The sequence below is a fragment of the Chelmon rostratus genome, chromosome 12, assembly GCF_017976325.1.
Source record: "Chelmon rostratus isolate fCheRos1 chromosome 12, fCheRos1.pri, whole genome shotgun sequence".
Classification (NCBI taxonomy): Eukaryota; Metazoa; Chordata; class Actinopteri; order Chaetodontiformes; family Chaetodontidae; genus Chelmon; species Chelmon rostratus.
Window position 1 is genome coordinate 15,196,015 of NC_055669.1, and position 25,036 is coordinate 15,221,050.

General features: G+C 42.4%; 1 protein-coding gene across 2 annotated transcripts; it reads left to right on the forward strand.

Moving 5' to 3' along the window:
* Nucleotides 1-7,292: 7,292 nt before the first annotated feature.
* Nucleotides 7,293-24,829, forward strand: LOC121615298 (desmoplakin-like). 2 transcript variants are annotated; one of them, XM_041949598.1, is made up of 24 exons: nucleotides 7,293-7,626; nucleotides 9,437-9,521; nucleotides 9,822-9,940; nucleotides 10,251-10,395; nucleotides 12,352-12,477; nucleotides 12,613-12,672; nucleotides 12,785-12,952; nucleotides 13,122-13,226; nucleotides 13,312-13,407; nucleotides 13,499-13,624; nucleotides 14,222-14,374; nucleotides 14,518-14,672; nucleotides 14,951-15,077; nucleotides 15,212-15,398; nucleotides 15,507-15,718; nucleotides 15,864-16,045; nucleotides 16,241-16,379; nucleotides 17,054-17,247; nucleotides 17,387-17,549; nucleotides 17,846-17,929; nucleotides 18,047-18,154; nucleotides 18,454-18,552; nucleotides 18,713-20,527; nucleotides 21,084-24,829. In XM_041949598.1, the coding sequence occupies exons 1-24, from the start codon at nucleotides 7,391-7,393 to the stop codon at nucleotides 24,306-24,308; spliced, it is 8,109 nt and encodes a 2,702-aa protein (XP_041805532.1). In that variant the 5' UTR covers nucleotides 7,293-7,390; the 3' UTR covers nucleotides 24,309-24,829. The 2 variants fall into 2 exon arrangements, with proteins under 2 accessions (XP_041805532.1, XP_041805533.1); XM_041949599.1 differs by having other exon boundaries at nucleotides 18,713-19,210.
* The last annotated feature ends 207 nt before the right edge of the window (nucleotides 24,830-25,036 follow it).

Here is a 25,036-nt window from a genome sequence, read left to right on the forward strand (position 1 = left end):
CGCCCACTCCTCTAGCAAACTATAAAAACACACCAGTTCTGCTTTACCAGTATGATAAACCAGTGAGCACCAGCTGGGATTTCAACAAAACCTGGGTGGTCTTCGCTCTGATCGTCTAAGACCTCAGCAGCAGCGTGTCCCACAACACAAATATGTTCTTTCATTGTCATAATTTGTTCTGTTGTAGGTCGAATGATAGAAAATATTGGTTAGCGACATACTTCTTTAAGCATCTGTGCTGCTGTATTTCAATAAAGTAAACCAGAAATTAGCACCATTAGTTTCTTTTCATGTTGCTCACGAGGCCGGCTAGGCCGCTCATTCTCGCATGCTAGTCTGTAGCTTTATAACACTTTAAGCTAGCACACAGTGAGCATTTTTATGCTGAAAAGACTAAAAAAACAAACTAAATACTAAAATATGACAACATCAACGTTCAAAATAGGCTAAGAAGTGAATTACTTAGAGACGTTTGGACCATATTTCACCAGGATGCAACCATTTGCAAAAGTTACATTTTTTGTCTTCTACAAAGTCGCCATTTTGCAGTCTATCTAAGAAACAATGTCCAAATTTCTCAGTTTAAAGCCAGTATTGCAAATCGGGGTCTTCAACTAGGCGGTGAAGCATGTTTTCACCGTTGACCGTAACCATTTTTTAAACGTCTTCTTTCTCTCTGGGAACTTACAGAATTGCAATGTCAGCAAGAATCTGTTTTACAGGAGAAAATGACTTATTGTTGTATAGGGATAATAGGGGCTGGAGCTGGGGAGGTGCCAGTTTGCCTCCTGGGCACTGCCGAGGTGCCCTTGACCAGGCACCGAACTCCTAACTGCCCAGGCATTGTGGCAGCCCCCCTCGCTCTGACACCTCTCTATATGTTAATGCCTCGTATAGGTCCTGTTTGTGTATGTTGTACTTCAGGCCTGTGTGTGTAAAGTAACAACAGAGGGAAAACACTGAATTTCCACTTGAGGGATTAATATCGTTGTAATAAAGTACCTTCTTTCTTGTCAAGGCTACTGATAAGTGTAAGAGTCAGCCATTCCTATGCTTTTATGTTTTGGGGTTTTTTTTCAGACTTTGTTCACTAAATCTCACTGAGGTGTTTGACCTGTCCAATTCTTCAGGCACCAATTTCTAATACAGCATGAAGAGTTTGTAAAAAGATATTGATCAAAAGATATAGCTCACTTTATTCAAGGCTACTGAGCTCTTTATGAATAAATTCACAGATCAGTAATACAAGATTTTTAAAAATAACTTATAGGTTGGCGAGGGGTGAAAAATCTGATCAATTTCTCGCTTTATAATAAGCCAACAGGTCTGCAGCTTTAATGTTAGTAAGTCATTAATAATAAGTTCTTTACCATGTAATTGATCAGGTCTGGAGTTGTAAATCGCAACCAGTGGTTATGAAATTGATTTTGTTCCACGCCTCCTTCCAGCAGGTAACATTAAGGGCTCTTGCTGATGAGCTGAAGAACTAAAAAAGACTTTACGCTGAGGGAGGATAAACACCACCCAACTGACATTTCACAACCTGGCAACCCCAAACCTTTCCTCAGTAATGGCTCATTGCTAATCTATAAAGAAATATTAAATTATTTATTACCCATCAATTAAGCCCCAACTTATAAACCCTTTATTAATCAACAAAATCAGTTTGATCAGTATCAGATGACTAATTCTATTACTATTTTGCAACCTCTTGCCCACATTTTGCTGAAATCCCACCACTCGTTTTGCAAGACGTATAATTATAATTGCACATGCTCACCGAACCGAATTGAATTATAACCACGATTAGTCTCTGTGGCAACACTCGCTGTGAGGGTTTTAAGGAGGCCTGATGGGAACTGAACTGAACAATATTCATGACAGCAAAGACTTCAATATTGGTCAAGTTTGATCTATACCCTCCGGCTTCATCGCCTATATTTATCTGACCATGTGATGATGGTGGACTCTTCTTCATTTACATTAAGTTTAGCAATGCTTCGCCCTCCTGGCCATAATATGCAAATACATACTTCTGTTTTCACTAAACGTTTTGAATCATCTGTATTTAATTTTTATTTGCTTCTGAAAGTGAAGACATTTGTTTTTTTGTTTGTTTTGTTTGTTTGTTTTTGACTATTTGAACTGTGATTCTTCTTATTTTCAAATGTGAAATTTGAAAATAATAGCCCACACTTATGACATTTTACATTGGAGCACACCTTAATGTGACCCCAGCTTATTTCACATTTGACATGCATTTTAAGAATTAACACATAGTTGTCAGGTATAAGTGAATGTATAGCAAACATAATAGGTTCTGAGCAGCCCCTGGATTGACGACGAAGGGCCCCGCATGGCCCGCAGTGTCTTCTTGTGTTTTGTTACACACTGGTGACCCCTGCTGGCACACTGGAGAAACAGCACTACTTTTCTGTCACTGCGGCACTTGTTGCCAATGCTTTTTCTTTTTTTTTAATCTGTCATAAACAGTTTTGCAGATTTGAGAGGTTGTTTTCATTTCAGGTGTTGGTAAGATATAGTTGCAATGATAATTTCCTTTGACTGTTTAGCAGGTTTGAAATTCTCATAAAATGAATGACAGCTTATCTGTAAAATGAGGTCGTCAGATGCAAATCATTTACCTTTTAGTGTGCTGTGCAACAGCTAGTGAACGGTTTATATATAGCTTTTTATGAAATAAAGTGGTTCACTTTCTTTTGCCTGCAGCTCTCAAAAATAACAGCACAGACTTATTCTATCTGCATCCTTTACAAAGCAGACACCCAGACAATGCTTTCTTTTGCACTCTGTGCAGAATTGATCACATGGCTGTGCGCCAACAGAAACCAGTCGACCGTTGTACTGTCTATCTGTGCTGTTTATCATTCATTCAAACCTGCTTGTTACCTCCCTAGCAACTAATTCAGGTGTGTCCAGGATCCGCCCTCAGACGTTGCTATGAGTCAGTGTGACCATGTGTGTCTGAGTGTGTGTGTTGTGCTATCTGTCCATCTGTCAGTGTGTCATAAACCGGCTGGTTTCACACGAAGCGTAAGGCAGAATCAAAATCCAGAGGTGTGCCAGAGCTTCCAGACTGCAGTGAGTAATTCAAGAGAATTCTGCAGTGAAAACACAAGTGCCTTTCCTTTTCAAGATCAGATATCAGTGTATCTGTGTGTACATCTGTATCAACACTCTTACTCATTCAATAGATTTGCAGATTGAGACTGTAGGATCGAGTATTGTGATTAAAAACAACAGATCCTTCTACAGGGCAACAGTGTGACCATACAAACACAGTTTTTAGTGCACTTTGGTTCCAAAGTCCAAGAGATAGTCCAGTACAATGTTGTGGCACTTATTATTTTGGGGTTAATGTCACTTTACAGTAGATAATGAGGAAAAACAATGAAATCATGAGCAGTGTCAACACGCAGTGTGTGCACTTTGCAAGATCATGCACACACTAATGAACAAATACTTTAAGAAGCTTTTCAGTCAGTCTTGCAGATAAGCAAATACTGTCAAAGGTTAGGCAGGTTAACACCAAGGGTTTTGCTTTAACTCTTAAAAAAAAAAAAACTCACTCAAAATCACTGCAGACCAGTCTTTGATGTCGGCCATGTGATATTCTGGGGAATTCAGGACGGTTCAGTGACCTGAGGAGTTTACATTCACACATATTCCTTCATACAATAGGCATTTTAAGGCGGATTCTATGCTACGTTATAGAAAAAATAAATACAATGCAATAAAGTAATGTGGTTTACTATTCTCAAACAGGATTTCAAAAGCGTGAAATGTAAAATAGTTATAAAATAGTTAAATAAATTAGTAAATAAAACATGGGAAAAAAGCTTGTTGTCTGGATGATGGACTCATGATGTCAGTATTTCTAAAATTCTGGATCCTTTTTTTAACCAAATTTATTTCTACTTTGTTTTGCATGTGCTGAAGTTAACGACAGAATGCTCATGCGGAGTACTGTTGTGTGAAGCAGTGGAAAGCCTGACGAACCGTCTGTATGTTAACAGGCTGCTGGAGAAACTCAGATCGGGACACAACATTCATAAGCGAGACAATGTTAATTGTCCCCGCGAGCTAATAAACCAGCTGTCAGGCTTTTTCTTTTCACTGTTTACTCAGCGAATGATGTCAGCGCTGGTGTCTGGAAATGATTTCACACGTGTGTTACAAGTGTCAGCAGGCCTCACGGTCACTGTGAATCACCAGACATAATCTGCGAGAGTTTACCTGCCGTTGCACTTGCATTGTTTTTGATTAATCATGTTCTTCTCCCATTAAGTCGGCGTCTTAGTGTGAGTCGTTTTGAGATTTATATTCCAGATGTCGGTTTGGTGCGGGCAACACACGCGTGAGTGACAAATCCACCTTTGCGACAGATCTCCCCTTTGCAACCGTGAAATGTAGCAGCGAGTGAGCTGCAGAGGAGACAGCAAACATTAAGTTAAATATTCACTCCCCCAGCTGAAGAGACAGTCAGCAAGACAGAAAGTACGGGTTAAAGACAGGCATTAAGGATAAAGGAGGATAAGCCAGAGGGTGGCTCCGGTGACTGACATGATGAATATCACTTAAATCTGACAAAAATGAGCCATCCCTGCAGCATTAGCCACACCTTACAGTGACTGTCCTGAGACTTAGATCGCCTAGAAAGATTTGTATGTAAAAAAAAGAAAAAACGTGTACGTGCAAAGCCCAGCAGACTGTGGGAACAAACACTCTCAGAAAACGGCTTTGAGGATTTGGTATAATAAAGCCAAACTCTCTGTTTGAGAGCTTTTAATGACCTGGTTCCAATTAGCCTTCACTATCTCATTATACAATACAGCAAGGTTCACTGTCCTGCCGTTCAGTACGTCTCCTTTGGCACGAGAGCTGTTACGGGATTGAAGTTTGGAAACTTTTTGCACGTTTGGTCTTGCATTGTCTTTTGTTTGGGGGAAAAAAAAGAAAAGCAAATACTAGCAAACCCACCTGAGCCTTGTTGGAAAGAGGGCGTTGTCTTTGGGTGGGTGTGTTTAGCATGCGAGGCTGGCTTTTCAACAAATTGTCATTATAACAAATGATAGCGCAGGCAAGTCACGCCAGGTTTTTCAAATATGTGCATTCAAGAAGTCTGCATGTGAAAAAGGAGAGGATAATAAAGCTTAAATGGTTTGAAGATCCCAGTTTGGGGCGTTGGCTTCACAGTCATCAGTTCAGTGTGTTCCTCCCTTTCCTCCTGCTTCTGGCCTTCTATGCGTCTTCACACTCATATGTCTTCTGGTATTTGTGTGTGTGTTCAGTGTCTATAGCTCAGGGTGAAAACACCAGAGGGCACAATATGTCTGTCGCAAAGCCAACTATGTTCTCTCAGTCATGAAGGCTGTAACACTTTATTGTGGGAGCAAAGCATTTCCTGCGTTTTATGGTCGTTTCTGTGGCGTTATCTTTTATATCTTTCCCTCATTTGTTTCATCTGTCTGTGCCACTTTTCTCATTCAGTGTACAGTCAAATAATATTGCCCTCAGCTTAGCTGTTTACTCTTCACACTTTTCACCAACATTTTTTTTAAACTTAACACAGCCTCACACTGACCCCCGGTATGTGACCCTCCCTGCTCCCTCTCACTCTCACACCCTTTCACTTTTCAAACCTCAGCCACGCCTACGTGTGCTGTGTGTGCAGAAGAGTGGTGAGATAGCATAGCAGTGGAGACACAGTGAGGGACATAAAATGGAAGTAGAAGAATGTACTCGGTGAGCTTGATTATGCAAAACTGTTCTCAAATGGGCTCCTTTTGACCACAAGAATGTTGACCCCGGGACGACAAATTCTTTGCACAACCACTATCTCTACTCACTCCACTGGGAATTAAATGTGTTGGCTGCTGTTTTCTTTCATTCCTGTCAGCTGGATATATGGCACTATGGTTTGCCAGGCTTTAAACGGCTCCAGATCCTGATGCTGTGACAGAGGGGTAAAGGAGCAAGCAAATGAACCAGAAATACATGCAGCCCAAATCTGAAAAGAAGGCACGTCACATATAACTTGCATGTATGTGTGGTTCAGTGAGCCCCTCGGATCCATAAAACCACAGCAGGTTGTCAGCAGAATTAGCCATGTGCTTTATTTTGTCTCTTTGCCAGATGGTGAAGTAGCAGAATCAATCAATATAAAATCATAACAGGAAAATGCATTATTGTACTGTTATTCCAAACACTGTAGGCTATAAATCAATCTTCTCCAATTATAGATTTGATTTGAAAATATGAGGGACATCTTAAAATAAATCCAATCCAATAACACAGCTGGTCTCCAATTTACCACCAAGATGGCTCTAGTTTTCACAATGCCAGAGGCGTTCTTTCATTTGCAGTGATGGAATGTAACTAACTAACTAAGTACATTTACTTAAGTACACATTTGTACTCTCAGAGGCAAATATGAAGAGAGTGAAAAACATGTATCTCCAACTGTACAGTGATAAGCTGAAGGATGAAGTGTTCCTCCGTGAGTTGAGAAACAAACTATATAAAAACTATAAACAAACTATTCAATACCACATTTGGATTAACTGAAAAATGCATAATTTCTCCAACTCTTGAAAAGCCCACTTTTATTTAGAAATACGTGTTTCTCACAGGACAGCGACACCACACACATATGCTGATCTTATAAAATATGATGCATTGCTGCAGATTAAGCAACCCACCAAGTATAAAATAGTTAAAATTAGCTCAGCCATAAACATCCAGAGCAGTAAATGCAACATACACCTGAATGCAGCAGTAATATGAATCCACAAACACCAGATATAATAGAAGTATTTGACAGCAGAATGAGTACTTTTAATCTTCATATTTGAAGTACATTTTGCTGATATACATACTTTTACTGAAATAAAGTTTCGAATGCAGGACCTTTACCTGCAGATGAGTATTTCTACAGTGTTTAATTAATACTTTTTACATGAGTAAAGGGTCTGAATACTTAATCAACTCCTGTTTATTTATAAGAAGACAGGCTACTGGTTAACAACCACGAATAACAATAAGTTTGTTTGACAGGCAGCTAACACTTCTATGACACATCTACTGTGATGCATCATAATTCAAAGTTGAGATTGCATCACAACTTGTCCATGAACGCAACAGAATGAAGCCACAGAGCTGATCTTTCCCACACAGGCGAGCGAGTGCAGGAGTGTTTCATAAACACAGCAAGGTGTGGTTTCTGTCCAAAAGCGGCCAGCTTCCGTCTATTCACGGCAGTCCATTATCTGCGCAACAGGGGACGGGGAAGGGAGAGTCAGTCCTCTGTGCCCGAGGAGCGATTAAAACCCGCTTTTTAAAACAGAAAACAACAGCGCAAACATCAAGTATGTACAGCTCCACTTCGAAACTGGCCACCATGGGCCAGAGGAGCAACTCGCGACCGGATTTGGCGAGCGCGAGCTTCAGAAACGACCCGTTCGTCGGCGGCTTCCAGGGGGATTACCAAGAAGGAGACGGCGGAGGGTACACCTACACCACCTTCTCCAGGTCCTCCATGCACGGCGGGGTCCCAGGACAGAAAATACTCGTTAGCATGGGTGGGGGCGGAGGTGGCGGAGTGAGGTAAGAACTTTGAGTACACCTGTTGCCTTTAAACGAGTCGGAATGAGCCGTTTAATGTACCTGTACAACATGTCCGATAAGTCAACAAGCTACAGGAGGAGGGCGGTGTTAGCTGAAGCTATGACCACAAAGTACACAACATGAGGACTTTTGAGGAATGTTGTGTTCCAGCAAAAGCCGCAAGAAGCCATTTTTATTTGTTATTTAGATTTTTACTGACAGCATAGAAAAGAAAAATGCCGACAAAGCCGAAAAAGTTAGCTGATCCCTGACCAGCACAGACAGGTAAAGCGTATGAATGCTGGACATCCAAGAGCCTGAAGCTGTTCCTTCATCAGCTTTAATGGAGCCCGGGTTTTGTTCTCTGTGTGTAGAACATTTGTTTGTGAAACACGTTGTGTATGTGAACAATCCCATTTCTCCCTGTTGCCTAATGTAATGAATTACAGTGGAAACGCTTGCACACACCTCTTGAATGTCCTCCACTACTGTCATACATCATGATGTCAGGGTTCTGTGTTGCAACAGTGGTGTCTGTCCGTGCCAGATCTTTCCCAATTAGTCCCACTTTTATAATTTATCCATAACTGCCTAACTCCTGGTGATCAAAGGTTAAAGTGAAAATGCAGGGTGTTATTAAAGTGGACAGGAGGGGGAGAGAAAGTCCAGAGCAGACAGCAGTTGGTCAGTTTGTTTTGTATCAGTGACCCTTTGGTGACTCATTTCCACGTCCTGCACAGCCAGACTACTAAAAGCAATGAATGTGTGTGTACGTTTGTGTGTGTGTGCGTGTGTGGAGTTGGATAAGAGCAGGATTGCTGCCTTGCTCTTTCTTTCATTTTCACACATTATTGTCATGTTGTTCATGAAGAAAGTTGGATCTGATGTTTTCTATGAGATTCAATGATCATTTGCAACTATTTGTACAATTTAGCAACCTGTTACCTGTATGAACAGTTTTTGCCTTTAGAGCATTCCTTATCAAAAGCTTATAAAAACATCTAGCTGCATTTTTATTAAGGCGTACATATTCCATTGATTGGCATGCTTTATCGAACATGTTTCTCAGCTCAGCATATACATATATAGTGACCAATGGCATTGCAGATATTTATGGCCAATATGTAACAATGGTATTACGTTGTTGTTTTTGCATATGATAAAATGCAAAAGCTTAATAATAACAACAAATGAGACGCAATTGCTGAGCTTAAATTAATATTTATTTAACACTAGTGTTATTGTCTGCATTGTCTCTGTTTGCTTTAGTAAATCTGCACTCTGTCTGCAGTCATCTGCATGTCATCTGAATAAAACAAGTGTCACCAATTCATGTCCGCAGGGAGTCCAAAAACTAAGCTTTTTAAGATTGATCATGAATGAAAATTTAAGTTTTGGTGCACTTAACAACATCATTTATCAGCAGATAGCAGCATCTCCTTGTTCTGAGAAAAAAACGTCATAAATACAGTCGCACCCAGCAGCATTTTGTTTTGTTTTTGGTCCTCGTTGACATTTATTTAACACTAATATTTTATTCACTGGGACACAGAAACATATTGCATTGTCTCTCAGTCTGCAGACATTTTATGTTTATTCATCCTCATGAGCGCAACCATCAGCCGATGTTGATTATCTCAAAATGCCAGATATCGGCCTGAATAATCAGCCCACTGATGAATCAGTGCCCCGCTAATTAAAGTACACAGCTGGCTCTGTATCTTTTTATTATGCTTTTCTCACTGATATTATTCAAAGCTGCATTACAAGGTCTGAACATTAATTTTCTTTTGTCTTCTCTCATTTGTAGTGTGCAGGCTATTCAGCAGAGGTCTTTGTTCCTGTCAAGCCAGTGTCAAGAGTACCTGCAGCGAGCGAAGATGATTCTCCACAGTGTAAGCGAAGCACACGGCTGACACTGAAACAATGCTGATCTCAAGTGTTTGTGTTCACTTCAAAAACATGAGCAGACCAGGAAGAAAATTGGCTGCTTAGTTTGGCTGTGAAGTGGCATCACTATAAGCACTCTAGCTCAAGGTTGCCATTTTGTTGACTTCGTTAAATTGCTTTCTGTTTTCACAATCAACACGGTGATGATGCTGTGTCAGATACGTGCCAGGATGTGACTTAAAAAGCATCGGCAGAGTGAAGTAGAATTTGGCAGGTGATCAGAGTTGTGCTGTGTGATTTTATAGGGGGGTCCGGCCATGGAGGCAGACAAGCTGTTGATCATGGCTGCAGAAACCATGGATCAGATGAAGCTCTGTGGCAGAGAGCTGCAGCAAATGCGTGTACATACTGACATCTTCAGAACGTAAGCTAATGTGCAGTTTTTGTGTGTGTGTGAGTTTACTTGTTTGCATTTTCATTCATGACTGTATGTTCACATTTGAATAATCCTGCCTGCAGCTTAACATAGTTCGGGATAACTGGATAAAGTATGCTAGTATTCGAGCTTCTGAATTTTATATCTTAACCAAACCTTCTACAGAGAAGGCATTAAATACCCTCTGACCCTCCTTCTAACTGAGCTGGATTTGCCCAGTTGAGCTCTTTGAAGTTGAGTGCTGAGTGTGCTCTTGGATGATTCACCACGTATTCTCCTTTTTTGTACAACTCCACAGTTTAGAGCAGTTCCAGCACATGCATGCCGGGATTCAACAGCAATTACTCGGTGGTATAAACAAAAGAGCCAACAGGGGCAGCGTGGGCTCCCTGGATGGGGGCAGGTTCTTTAACGATGCCATGGCCTGGATTGGCCAACAGAAGGTGAGCTACTTCACACAGAGACATTTAAGAATGTCGTGAAAAACACAACAAATATGGGTGATAGGCTTGAAATCAATGAGAATGGACAATCATGACATGATTATATGGAATCTGTGTGCTCATCAGATGCATTCTGTGATAGCATCATCCACAAGTGTAAACAGCTTTTTACCTGTTTGGGCAATGAGAAGAGCTGCACCTGCATGTGTGTGCACAAGTGAAGTGAAGGGAGGGAAGAGGGAGGGAGGAGGGGATGCACTTACCCTATCACTTATTCTGACCTCCTGTAACTGAAACCATCTGGACGCGCTGCCAGAACCTGATCCGTGAGTGAAAGAGGCCAGGAGAGGTGCTGAAGGATTGAAACAAAGAAGAGGAGAGAGCTCTGCCATTTGAGAAAGAATGCAGAGAGATGCAGAGCAGGAGAGAGGTAGAGCAGGAGAAAGGGAGGCAGATAAAGACGCTGTGGAGGCAGAAAGAAAAGAAAAGTAAAGGAGTGTGAAATCTGACACTCTCCACTGAGTCAGGACAGGGCAGTTCTCTAACATGCTCATGGGAAAACGCCCTTCTACTCTCTACCTCCCCAACCCTCCCACCCAACCTAAAACCACACCCTGTCTTTCTGTCACCACTTCAAGCCTCACCCTCTATATTCCGTCATTCGTTTTCCCCACGTCATCAGATGCAGAAACACTTCTTCATATAATTTTGTGTCTCACTCTTGGTCCTTTATTTGTCTTTTATCAAACTCCAAACTTGGATCACCTGTTGACCTACAGCCGCCATTTTTACCTACTGTCTACTATGTGCTGCTTGAAGGTCATGCTTTTAGCCGTTGTACCTACAGTCCAACGTGTAACTTTATTGACCCTTCTACACTGGACATAAGCCGCACAGTTGCTCATGTTGTGTGAAGCTTCAGCCAAGTAATCATGAAGGAAAAGGGAGTGGTGAGAGAACAAAAGCCCCGGGGGAGGAGGGAGAGACAAAAATGCAAGTAATGAGCAGGGACTGGCTGAAGTCGGTTAACTGGCAGGGCTCTTATCAAGGCTGAGGGCTGCGAACAAGGGGGGAATAGTTGGGATACTTTCCTGCTTAACAATGTACTTAATGGTGATGGGCTGACACCTAGAGGACAAAGAGGGGAAGGACACAGAGTTAAGGTCATGGAGTTGTAACAACAGGAAGAGAAGAGTGTATCTGTTTAGATTTAAAATAAAGACGGCTCACTTTATATTTTTCTTATTGTGAAAAAAGAGGAAAAAAAACTATTAAAACCACATCGATGAGCCTCTGGGTGGCTAATTCCTTCATTACAATGAACATGGGCTCTAGTTTACTTTGAGTTAAATCCACATAAACCCTCTATAAACACTCACAAGAGCACTAAATGTGTATGAGTTTGCAGCTGGAAACAGAACCCAACATATTTGCAATTTCCTTCTGTTTGAATAGATTTAATGATAATAATAATAATGATAATACTAATAAACTTTATTTGTATAGCAATTTTCATAAATGCAATGCAGCTCAAAGTGTTTTACAACAACGGAATCAGGAAAGTCACAACTAGTTAAAAGCCAAAGTGAAGAGGTTTTTGTCTGTCTTTTAAAAATAATTTAGCGAGCTGGCTTCCCTGATATCTGTAGCTGGTGTGTTCCAGAGCTTTGGGGCACAATTAACAGAAGCTGCATCCCCGATTTCCTCTCAGCTCCTCTTTTTAAAATGAAACAATATGTTTGTCTTAAGTAGGAATGAATGTGCTAAGGCCTGAGGGCCACGCATTGAGTTTGCTCACAATAAATGATAAAAAATGCCTTATTCTTTAAAATTTCTACATTTCAAGTAATGGTCCATAAAATATTTCCTTCAAGTCAGGTTGATTTTGACGTTGTAATTGTGTGTAGCAATTACTGTATGTTTAACGGTAATGAACTGTGATTCTGCATCTCGTAGCGCATGATTGAGACAGCTCCATGGGGAGATGACTCCACCACCATAGAAAAGCAAATCATGAGCCACAACAAAATCCACAGCTCTCTCCAGAGGAGCCAGGAAGTAGACCGTGCCAGAGATGAACTGGTAAGTGGTCTTTGGTGGTACTTTGGGACTGTTTTAGCCAAATGTTTATTCCTTAGATAGTGTGCTTGTTAAGGAAGGTGGTCATCCATCTATGTGTGTACAAAAGCCTAAAAAATCTTTCTTTTTTTTTTTTAGAACTCTAAAGGCGACAGGTACAACCTCTCCATCCTGGATCAAGAATGGGACAGTCTGCAGGTAGAACTATTTTACAAAAACGTTCACGAGTTTGTCAAAACCAGCAGCATCATGTGTTGCCACTGTTGTTGCTTTGTGTGATATTGATGAATTTACCTCGTGTCTGTCTCAGAAAATGTCCCACAGCCGCGTGAGTCAGCTGCGTGAGCTTCAGAGCATCATCGAGGAGATCTCCCGAGCCATCATGTGGGTGAATGAGAGGGAGGAGGAGGAGCTCGTGTTTGACTGGGGAGACAAGAACATCGACCAGTACATCCCCAGAAAGCAGGAGAGCTACTCAGTAAGGCCAAACTCCTCTTTTCTCCTGGTTGGATGTTTCTGTCTCAGCTAATTGCTGTGATTACACCTTTAATGCTTTCTGTTACCACTCAGATCTTACATTTGGTATGTTGGCTCTCAGAGTCCACAATCTAGCGCTTTGGGTCCCTTACAATGTGTTCTCCTGACAGGGCATGATGAGGGACCTGGAGGAGAAAGAGAAGGAGCTGAACAAGCTGAAGGTGAAAGCAGATGGACTTGTGAACAACAACCATCCTGCCTCAGATAAGATTCAAGTAAGGTGTTTTCTGGGTGTTTTACCTGTTCTATACAGCAAGTTATTCAGTGGCTTTGTACTGATGACTCTATGTGCGCCCACAGGCCTACATGGACACCTTGCAGACCCAGTGGAGCTGGCTTCTCCAGATCACCAAGTGTATCCATGTTCATTTGAAGGAGAATGCTGCCTACAGCCAAGTAAGAGCTCAGTCCTGCTCCCAGTGAAAATAGAGCCCTGTATGTTTTCACCTGAGCACTGATAGAGGCTTTTTTTTGCTGCCATCTTCAGTTTTTCAAGGAGGCCAATGAGACGTATACGAAGCTGCAGAAGGAGCACGAAACTATCCGCAGCAAGTTCACCTGCGACAAGAGCACCCCACTGGAAAACCTCACTGAGCTCCTGAGAAATCTGGAGGTATCATTATACTCTGTTTCAGTCTGACACATAAGTGTTTCCCTGCAGGTGTGAAACCACAATGTCTGCGCCTGCATGAAACAGTTCACGTCTGCTCTGTTGAGTGACGTGGGTGTCAGCGATTTACTTGTTTGGTGAACGGGTTAGGCCAGTTTTGAAGAGACTAAATGGAACGCTTGTGTGTGGTGTAGGTCAGGGGTCATCAGGTATATTTGTCTGAGAGCCAGAATTTTTCTAAACAGACACGAAGGGGGCCAGACTTTTTATAAGTAGCCTGTTATTGTTTAACATTCTCACTCACTACTGTGAATAAATGAGACCTTATCACAACACAAAACTCTTCGATTGCTGCAAGCAAACAATAACACTGGTACAACAGTTGGCCAACAAAAATAAACTCAAGTGATGCTTCTTGCATCTATTAGACAGGCTTAGTGACTTTCTGATAACTTGTAGTGTGGCCAGTATGCTGCTGTCAGCTTTGGGGAATGGCCGGTGTGGGAGCCGCCACGGGATCACTGTAAAGTTTTGATCTTCAAATGATACTTGCAGTGAACACAGGCTCAGATAAAAACATTGATTTTTTCACATTTGCAGAGAGAGAAGGAGCGAATCGTGGAGAATAAGAGGCAGGTCCAAAGTCTGGTCAACAAATCTAAAACCATCGTCAGGCTGAAACCTCGCAACCCAGAGGAGAAGAGCAGCAGCCCCGTCATGGTCAAGGCCTTATGTGACTTTAAACAAGACCAGGTGGGATATATGCTCTCTCTCCCTCTCTCTCTCTCTCTCTCTCTCACACACACACACACACTAACAGGCACAGAGTATGAAGTGAAGTATTACCAGTATAATTCAGTGTTTCCTCTGTTTGTATCCTCCGTTTCGTCCTTCAGAAAGGAATTTTTAAAGGGAATGAGGGCATCCTGAAGGATAACTCGCAGCGCAGCAAGTGGCTTGTGACGGGACCTGGGGGTCTGGACATGCTGATTCCCTCTGTGTGTCTGCTGATCCCCCCACCAAACCCGCTCAGTGTCGGCCTTGCCACCAAGTAAGAAAGGCTGGAAAAGAGCCTGCCTTTTGTCTTGGTAACACATACGTTGTTGAAGTTAGGCGATACGTTCTGAAAGGTTTCTATATATTGTTAAACACATAAAAGAGCAAGTAATCATCATTCTGTTAAAATGACATGTAAATCTAATTTTTGTGCGATAAACATTACTGTGCAATACGTAACATACCGTGTTTATCATGTAGTGTTTGCAGACTAGAGCAAAATGAGATATAATTGCACTTTTTCAGTGATTGATGGCTTGTGATGTTACCTAGGAATGAGCAGTATTACGAAGCCATCATGAGCATCTGGAACCAGCTCTACATCAACATCAAGAGTCTCATCTCGTGGCAGTATTGCCTCAAAGACATCAATTACATCAACTCCCTCACGCTCAGCATGGTGAGATATTACAGAATGCAGTTCATTTCATAGTTGAAGCTGCTGAATTTGATTAAAATTGCGTCCTAAGCGGAACACTGTCTGCGAAGGTTTCCGTCTTTTGTCTAACCTGACACCTCTCCGCTGTCATGCAGCTGTCTAAGATGCGTCCTGAGGAGTACCGCAGTATCATCAAAAGACTGGAAACTCACTACCAAGAGTTCCAGCGTAACAGCCAAGGTTCTGAGCTGTTTGGGGAAGAGGACAAGAAAATCATCCAGGGCCACTTTGATAAAGCCCAGAACCACTACGACACGCTGATTATCCAGCTGCCTGCTTACAGTGAGTGTACAATGCCTTTACCTTATCCCTAAAGTGTTAGCCAATTAAATTTGCAAATATGCTGCTGCTTTTTCCCACTATAAATTGATATTGTCTTACATTTTCCAGCAACCAGTACTGAAGAGGTTAAGCCTGAGCCCCCATCCAAGCCTCTGACTTCCAAGCCACCCACTTCTACCCTCAGCCTTAACCTGCTCAGTAGTCTGCAGGAAATTCGACGCAGGCTGGAGCTGGCTGAGTCTGGTCTCACCAGTCATCTCCATGTTCCCCTGGGGGAAAACAGTGTGTACGAGTGCTCGGTGCTCATCCAGAGGCTGCAGGTATGTCAATGTTCAATGTAATTGTCAAATTACAAGTTACTTTTATATAGCATTCTGAAAAACAAACATTAACTTCCTGCTTCAAGCACAGTAAGATACAACTAATTATGCTAAATTTAATTCATCATCACTTATTAATATCTAGACCGTGCACCAAGAGTTGGACTCCATTCATGATGAGTACCTGCGACTAAGAGAAAAGATAATAAAGCAGCTGGAAGGGATACCTCCAGACTCCGAGCAAGCCAGGTTCCTCCACTCTGAACTGGAAATCATCAACCAAAAACTGGGAGGCCTGCAGGGTCTCTACTCAGCCTATACTCACAGGTACATCATTTTTATCTAATCACATCACATTTTATTCATCCCACAATGTTTGAGTAAATACAGCACCAAATAAAGCAAGTACAGGCACCAGAAGCAACATGCAGCTTGAATGATTGTTGAGAAAAATCACTTTTTTTCCATTAAATGTCCTGAAAGTTGAGTGTTTTTAATGTAATGGCTGTGTGTCTTTGACAGGCTGTCAGCTCTCCATGGTTTGCTTCAGAGCCTCATGCAGGCTGAAGACATCATTAAAGTCCACGAGGCTCGCCTGACAGAGAAGGAGACCTCCTCTCTGGACCTTCGAGAGTTGCAAAACTATCGGAGCACACTTAAGGTTTGACACAGTTTCCAGATTTAGTTTGAACGGCAGTCTCTTGCTCTCGAGACTTACACGAAAAATGTAAACCAGTGTCGATATGATACAGTAATTAATTAGTTACTGGAATACAAGTTTGAGGTACGGTTGTTTGCATTTTATCCTACTTTATACTTCTACTCCACTACAATTCAGAGGGAAATATTGTACTTTTTACTTCACTGCAGTTATTCGCATTCTGCAGTAACTCCATCTGTTTGCTGTTGTACGTTGATATGAAATAAAACATTGTTTTGACTAGTTGATAACTGCAGTGAATACAGTAATTGTATGGTTACTTAATCACAATTGATGCGTCCTCAAACTTCCTTGGTGTCTCGGATGCAGCCGGGAATGTTGACTGACTATATGTAATATAAAAATATTTTTTGGTTCATTATAAAACTATAGCGGGACAGATTAGACAAAATAATTAATGGGAAATACTAGTTGAGATTGTTTTGTTACACACATGTTGAGTTTACATAGGAATTTCTGTTTTTAATTATTTACATGATAAATCAAGGTATGATTTTTGCACATTCATGCAAAAAAAAAAACAACTCTGAATGTAAATAAGACTTAAATAGGATGTGTGTTATATTTCTGAATAAATTTAAAATGTGAATTAATTTTGTGATTCTCTATTAAAGCAAATGAAAATTGAGCTGGAGCAAAAAAGAGACCTGCTAACGGCTATGGAGTCGGACTTGGCTAAAGCAGTGCAGTGGAATGGTCAAATCTCTGAGCCCTTCCACAAGTGTGACATTGACTTGTCCAAGTACTCAGAGCTGGTGGGTCAGATGTCTGATCGCTGGCGCCGCATTCAAACCCAGATTGATAGCAGGTAGGATAATCTGTACATGTGCTCACACTTCTCCCACACCGGTGAATATTTCTCCATATCCTCCATTTGTCATAGCAAGGAACAACACTAAAAATAATCCTTTCATCCTGTCCTGTTTCTCCCACTCTTTCCTTTTCAGAGTGTGGGACTTGGAGAAGCAGGAGAAACAGCTGAATCATTATCAGCAGACCAGCACCTCCCTGGAACAGTGGATAGACAATGCCAGGAAGCGTCAGGACGTGCTTCAGACGGCTAGGCTCAGTGACATCCAGACTCTAATGGATCACCTCAACCAACAGAGGGCACGTCTTTCCTTCTTTGCATGAATGTATTGTTACCAACAGTAATATTTGACTTGAACCAGTATTTATATTTTTACACGTTTATTGATACATTTTTGACAGTTGTGAGCATTGGTGTAGGTGTGAGGATTTTATATATGAATATATGTATATTTTTTGCAGAGTAACTGCTTATAACAATTCCATTTAAATTCTTGTGTAATAAAATGATGGATGTCTTAGAAGAAGCACAGGCCTGACAATCTGATGTCAGATTAAATCAGTGAATTGAATGCCCCCCTTTACTGACTACACAGGCTCTTCACACTGAAATTAAAGGAAAGCAGGAGACAGTAGAGGATGTGCAGAAAGAGGCAAACACCTGCGCCGCCTCCATAAAGGTGGGTCGTCAATTAATGTGCACTGTCATCTTTCATTTTAAAATATTTTCATAGATATTACCAGGTTGATGAGCATGGTACAGAACAATGACATACTGACGTTGTGTGTGTTTTCAGGACTATGAGCTGCAGCTGGCTTCCTACAGCTCAGGCCTGGAAACTCTGCTTAACATTCCTATCACGAGAACAATGCTTCAGTCCCCCGCTTCTGTGATCAGACAAGAGGTATGAGCATGGTCTCTCCATTAAGTCACACAAAACCTTTTTTAGCCTGATTTTCACTTAGATATTTTAAATACAATTTAGTTTTTATAGGGTCAAGTTCTAATTATATGTTTATCTCCTGTTTGATCAGTATCAATTAAACCATGGTACTTGCTACATTGTATTATGAGATCATGCAATACACCCAGTTTAAAGGTTAATCCCTTAATTGCATGTTTCATTTAAAGATCTCACTGCTATGCAATTAACACGTGAACATTTGACATCAGTATTCATCCACTAATTTTAACTCCCATCAGGCGGCTGACCTCCAGTCCCGCTACATTGAGCTACTTACCCGCTCTAGTGACTACTACAAGTTCCTAGGGGAGCTGCTGAAGAACATGGAAGAGCTTAAGGTAGGTATTGGGTTTGTCTGATGCCTTTCAAGACGTCAGTGCTTCTGTACTGTGTTAGTAAAAGAAAAACAATAATGGTAAACATTAGCTAAATTGACAAATTGGTTTGTTTGACAGTGTGAAATAAGGCTCTTTCTGTTGTTGTCATTGCTCTCTTCAGATCAGGAACACCAAGATTGAGATGCTGGAGGAGGAACTGAGGCGTCTAAAGGAGGACATCCATGATCGCAACCAGAAAAATAAAAGTCTGGAGGATGAGTTGGCTCGCTGCAAGTTTGAGCTTTCGCAATCGAAGGACCAGCTCCTTTCGATGGAGGAAGTGAAAAGAACCACAGTGATGCAAGTTAACGCTACAAAGGAGAGCCTGGACAGCACACACAACCAGCTTCAAGATCTTAATGACCAGCTGACGCGTGTAAAATACCAGCTGGATGAGGAAAAGAGGAAAAGAAGGTTGGCAGAGGAACGCTACAACAGCCAGCAAGAAGAGTATGAGGCGGCTGTTCGTCGCAGACAGAAGGAACTGGAAGAACTCAACTGGACCAAGATTGACTTGGAAAAGGCAGTGAAGGACAAGGAACGTGAACTGGAGAGGATGAAGATACAGCTAGAGGAGGAAGCCACACGTCGACGAAATGCTGAAGCAGAGATCTCAAAGGTAAGAACACAGTGCAACCAGGAGGTTAATCAACTTAAGCAGACATATGAAACAGAGATCCATGTTACCAAGACCACGATCCTGAAGGCCTCACAACAGAAGGAAGAGGATGTGGCAGAACTGCGCCTGCAAGTTGACAGACTCACTGCTGAGAAGAGAGATATGGAGGACGAGCTGAGGAGACTGAGGCAGTCCATTGCTCACACAGAAGAGCAGAGAAGCAGAGCAGAGCAGGAGGCCAGCCAGCAGAGGGCCTCAGTGACACAAGAGACAAGGATGCGCAGTGAGCTGGAGGTTCAGCTGAGAACACTTGTGCAGCAGAGAGGAGACGATGAGCTCAAACTAAAAGAGGCCACCAAAAACAATCAGGAAATGTCCCGGCAAATCAGCAAGCTAACATTTAACCTGGAGGAGGGGGAGAAGAAGAGGAGAGCTCTGGAACTGGAAATTAGTCATCTGAAGCAGGTTGAGGCAGAGCTCAAGTCAAAGAACACCTCCTATCTGGAAGCAGTTAACAAGCTGAAAGTGTCTGAGCAGGAGATCCGCATCACCCGAGTAGAGCTGGAGAAGCAGACCAGTGAGAAAACCAAGGCTGAGCAGGGTTCTTCCAGGCTGCAGAGCCGCATCCGGGACCTTCAGTGCTCTCTGGATGGGATGGAAGCTGAGTTGGAGAAGCAAAAGAAGGCAACCCAGGAGGAGTTCACACGTAGAAAGAGAATAGAGGCAGAGTTGGAGAGAATGACACATACTTGCAGAGAGCACACCACCACAATTAACACACTTAAATCTGTCCAAGTAGAGGTTTCCAGCTATGGAAAGAAGTATGAGCAGGACATCAGTGCCCTCCAGGAGGCTCTGGACAAGAGCCTGAGGGAGCATAAAGTCACCAAGCAGGAACTGGCAGCTGTCACAGCTGAGCTGAGGGCACTTAAAGCGAAGCTCCAGCAGGAGCAGGCTCGAATTCTTGAGCTCAACCAACGTAACGAGAGCCTGTATAAGACCATTGAGGAGAAGAGCCGCCAACTTAACGAGTACACCAATGAGATCGAAAAGCTGAAGACTCTGACACAAAACCTGACAAAGGAGAGACTGAGGTTGGAGGAGGAGCTGAGGGCAGTGAGACAGGAGAGAGATAACCTGAATCTTAGCAAGAACGCTATTGATGAAGAAAGTGCCACTCAGATCTCATCCTTGCATGTCCAGCTTCAGAGTAGCAACAAGAGGACAGCGGAGCTCCAGGCTCTCATCAGTGACCTCACCAAGGAGAGGGAAAAGCTTAATTTGGAAATAGACAAATTCCAAAAGCAATCGATTGAGGTATTTTTGGTTGCACTGAAGGATCATCCCCACATAATTCGACTAATTGTTTCTTTTTTTCCAACTTTTGCATGGATTGTGAATGAATTAAGACTGAACCTGATTTAAAAGTAGTGTGTTATACTAGTTGTTTATTATTTTAGGTGTTTTGCATGAAATTTATTTACTTACGAATGCTTTTGTTTAGATATGCATGTTGTTCATCCTTTTATCTTGCACATAATTTGAATGAATTTACAACCCATACAACAATAACAATCACTTACTCACTGCATACTAACTGGTGTACTAAATATAACACACGTCGCTTTACATATATACATTATAAATTGGTTCGATCACTACTTACAACTTGACTGACATTTCTAAAGAGCATTCAGTTAGCCACAAATTAAAGAGATATTGATGAAACATACATTGATAAGCTCTTACAACAAGCTGCTAAGAAAAGCCACTTGTCTGAATGATTAATTAGTTAGAGTTGTTACTCTGTGTATCACTTATTGCCATTTCTGCATGGACATAATATATATATATTTTTTTTATCTCTCACCAGACATCCATGATGGCACAAGAGTCCCAAAGCCAGTACAGTGACCTGCTGATGGAAAGGGACAGTTTGCTAACCAAGCTTAAACTGCTGGAGCAGGACAAGACCCGACATCAGCGCCTAGAAGACGAGTTCACCCGCATCAAGCTCTCACTCGAGGCCGAGCTCCGCAACAAACAGCGGCTGCAGGATGAAAAGGATACCATCCTCAAAGACTTCAACTACATGAAGAGCCAGTACGAGCTGCGTGACTCCAAGATTAGGCAGTGTGAATCAGATAGAGACAAGGCTGATCGAGAGAAGCTCTCCCTGAAGAGTGAGATCGAGAAGCTCATGAGGGAGCTAAAGAGTGTAGAGGAGAGGTACAAGAGTCGTCTGTTGATCTCTGAAAAGGAGGCATCAGACCTGGCTCTCAAGAGAGATGCCCTTGAAAGAGAAATACAGAGGCTGCGGCAGAAACCCAGCTGTATGTGCAGGCAGACCCAGACAGATGAGAAGGTCCCATCAATCGATCCATCCAAGCTGATATTTGATGGGGTGCGCCGCAAAGTCACAGCCCACCAGCTATGTGACTGTGGTATAATCAGTAAAGCCACTCTAGAACAGCTCCTAAAGGGAAGAAAGACAGTGGATGAGGTAGCTTTGGACATCCAGCTTAGTCTAAAGGGTACTGGCATCATTGCTGGCATGATGACAGATTCTCAAGGGAAAATGCCATTCACTGAAGCCAAAAACAAGAAACTTCTCAGCTCAGAGAGTGCCCTCATGCTCCTAGAAGCTCAAGCAGCAACAGGCTACATGGTGGACCCCACATTTAATGAGAAGATGCCTGTGGATACTGCCTGTTCAAGGGGGATTGTAGACACAGAAGACAGGGACGCGTTGGTGACAGCCGAAGCAGCTAGTACAGGCTTCAAAGATCCATACACTGGCAAAGTGTTATCTGTGGGTCAGGCTTGCAAACAGGGCCGTATAGACAAAGACACAGCCATCCGCTTGCTCCAGGCTCAGGAGTCTGTTGGAGGCATATTGGACCCCGTTCTGAGTGTGTTCCTTCCAAAAGATCTGGCCTTGGATCGCAATCTCATTGATGAGGAGCTTTACAGGGCTCTGAACAAAAAACCCGCCTGCTACCTGGATCCAGCAACAGGAGAGAAGATAAGCTACACTGACCTCAGAAAGAAGTGTACCGTGGAACCAGTTGCTGGCTTGCTTCTGCTTCGTGGTCCAGAAAATCCCATGACAGTGAAGGGTATCCGTGGTCAAGTCTCTGTTGCAGAGCTCATCGATTCTGAACTGTTAGATGAAACTGATTTGCAGAAACTCAGCCAGGGCAAGCTCACCACCAGAGAAATTGAAGACAAGCTTAAGTCCTATCTCTATGGCAGCACCTGTATTGCGGGGATCTATGATGAGGTCAACGATCGAGTACTGCCTTTCTATCAGGCATTAAAGGAAGGTCTGCTCATGAGAGGAACCACCCTGGAGCTTCTTGAGGCCCAAGCTGCTTCTGGCTTCATTGTTGATCCAGTCAACAATGTCTTCTTGACGGTAGAAGAGGCTACAAAGAGGGGCCTGATAGGAAAGGAGTTTAAGAATAAGCTGTTGTCGGCAGAGAAGGCAGTAACTGGATACAAAGATCCAGCCACAGGAAACACAATCTCCCTCTTCCAGGCTATTGAGAAAGATCTTATTGAGAAAGGTCATGGAATCCGTCTTCTTGAGGCCCAAATTGCCAGCGGTGGGATTATTGACCCCAAAGAGAGCCACCGTATTGATGTCGCTGTTGCCTATAAAAGGGGATATTTTGATGAGGAGATGAATGAGATCCTATCTTATGAAGGAGATGACACAAAAGGATTCTTTGACCCAAATACTAAGGAGAACCTGACATATCTTCAGCTGAAGGACAGGTGCATCACAGATAGCAAAACAGGCCTAATACTCCTGCCACTCACTGACAAGAAGAAGCCCCAGAAGTCGGAGGAGAGCCGTACCAATGTCCTTCGCAAGAGGCGGGTTGTGATCGTTGACCCAGACACTGGGCTGGAGATGTCAGTGAGGGAGGCCTATCACCGGGAGCTAATTGACTTTGACACTTTCCTGGACTTGTCAGAGCAGGAGTGTGAGTGGGAGGAAATAACTATCAAGGGGTCTGATGGCTCTGCACGTTTGGTGATAGTAGATAGAAAAACAGGAACCCAGTATGACATAAAGGACTGCCTGGATCATGGTATCATTGACCAGAAGTCTCTAGATCAGTATCGTGCTGGAAAGCTAACCTTGACCCAACTTGCTGACCAAATTACAAAAAGAACCAGCAGCACTGAGATGACCATTGCAGCCAGCAATGTTGATGACATGGTCACCTGCAGCAGTCCCACCTTTGCCGCACCATCTTCTCCTACTGTCCGTAAACGCTTCAGCAGTATTTCTATTACTGTTTCTCCCCCTGAGATGTTTGATGACCAGAGCCCTGTGGCTGCTATATTTGACACAGAGACCTTGGAGAAAATAACTATTGCTGAAGGGCTCCGAAGAGGCATAGTTGACACTCTTACGGCACAGAGACTGCTGGAGGCCCAGGCATGCACAGGTGGTATTATCAACCCTGCCACTGGTGAGAGACTGTTGCTGCAGGAAGCTGTCCATCAGGGAATCATTGACGAAAGCATGGCCACTAAACTGAAAGCTAGCCAGAAAGCCTTTCTTGGTTTTGAGGATGTGAAGACTAAAAGAAAGATGTCTGCAGCAGAGGCAGTGAAGGAGATGTGGCTGCCTTATGAAGCTGGCCATAGATTTTTAGAGTTTCAGTACCTGACAGGTGGCCTGATAGAGCCTGGGACTGGACGTCGCATCTCAATTGAAGAGGCTATCCGCAAAGGATGGCTAGATGGTCAGGGAGCCCAGAAGCTTCAGGATGCAAGGAACCACAAGAAGAATCTGACCTGTCCGAAAACAAAACTGAAGATCTCCTACAAGGAAGCCATGGACAGCTGCATGGTGGAGGAAAGCAATGGTATGAAGATGCTGCAGGCCTCCTCAATTTCCTCCAAGGGAATCAGCAGCCCTTACAATGTCTCTAACCCAGGATCTCGCTCTGGCTCCAGGGCTGGTTCCCTTGCTGGCTCCAGGAGTGGATCTCGTAGAGGCAGTGTGGATTACTCCTCTACCTACAGCTACAGCTTCTCCTCCAGCAGTACCACCTATGGCTCCAATAGTCACTCTTAATACACAGCATAGAAAAATAATGAAACTAGACTAGTTATCACCAGCAATTTCTATGCAGTTTACTTTTTTAATTATTTTTCTGCTACCTTTGATTCTGAATTCATTTAGTACAACTGTTTGTTAAATGTTTGTAGTTTTTGGTGAGTTGGTGTTTCAATATTAAACTTAATGCAGCGTATGATTAATTATCTTATTGTAACGCATAAATGTTGAATGAATATATTTGTCATAGCTTATTTTAATATAAGGCTTTTTTTAGAATTTGACAAATATGCTTGTTGACCTCAGCTTTAGCGTGCAGTCAGAATTAATTTAGCTATTTTTTATTCTTTGTTTTTTGCAGCTTGACTTATGTATGTTTTATTTTTTAGAAAAAGAAAACATTTGTTGTCAATTGAAAATGCTGAGGTTTAGCTTGAAATATTGACTTGACGAAGTGATAATGATCGACTATGAAAATTCTTTTTAACTACAATGTTATTCACAATTGATTCAAAATAAAATTGTCATAACAAATTTGATTCATTCATGTACTCATTCATTCATCCACTATCTGTATTGTGCATTAAAACCAGAAAAAGTTCACTAAGGAGAGGCTGACGTGCATCCTTGTGTCCAAAGCAGTATCCATTGTCACCTACAGATGGCGCTAATTGGCATGCCTAAACTGTTAAATGCCTGTTTGCCCACAACAGCACGTTTTACAGTTTTACCAGAGGTGGAAAACA

What these genes read in the sequence shown, in the direction of transcription:
- LOC121615298 (XM_041949598.1), top strand. Translation starts at nt 7,391, where the DNA reads ATGTACAGCTCCACTTCGAAACTGGCCACCATGGGCCAGAGGAGCAAC. An exon ending in GTGACTTTAAACAAGACCAG is followed by an intron (nt 14,375 to 14,517) that starts GTGGGATATATG and finishes TTCGTCCTTCAG; the next exon opens with AAAGGAATTTTTAAAGGGAA. An exon ending in TACTCAGCCTATACTCACAG is followed by an intron (nt 16,046 to 16,240) that starts GTACATCATTTT and finishes TGTCTTTGACAG; the next exon opens with GCTGTCAGCTCTCCATGGTT.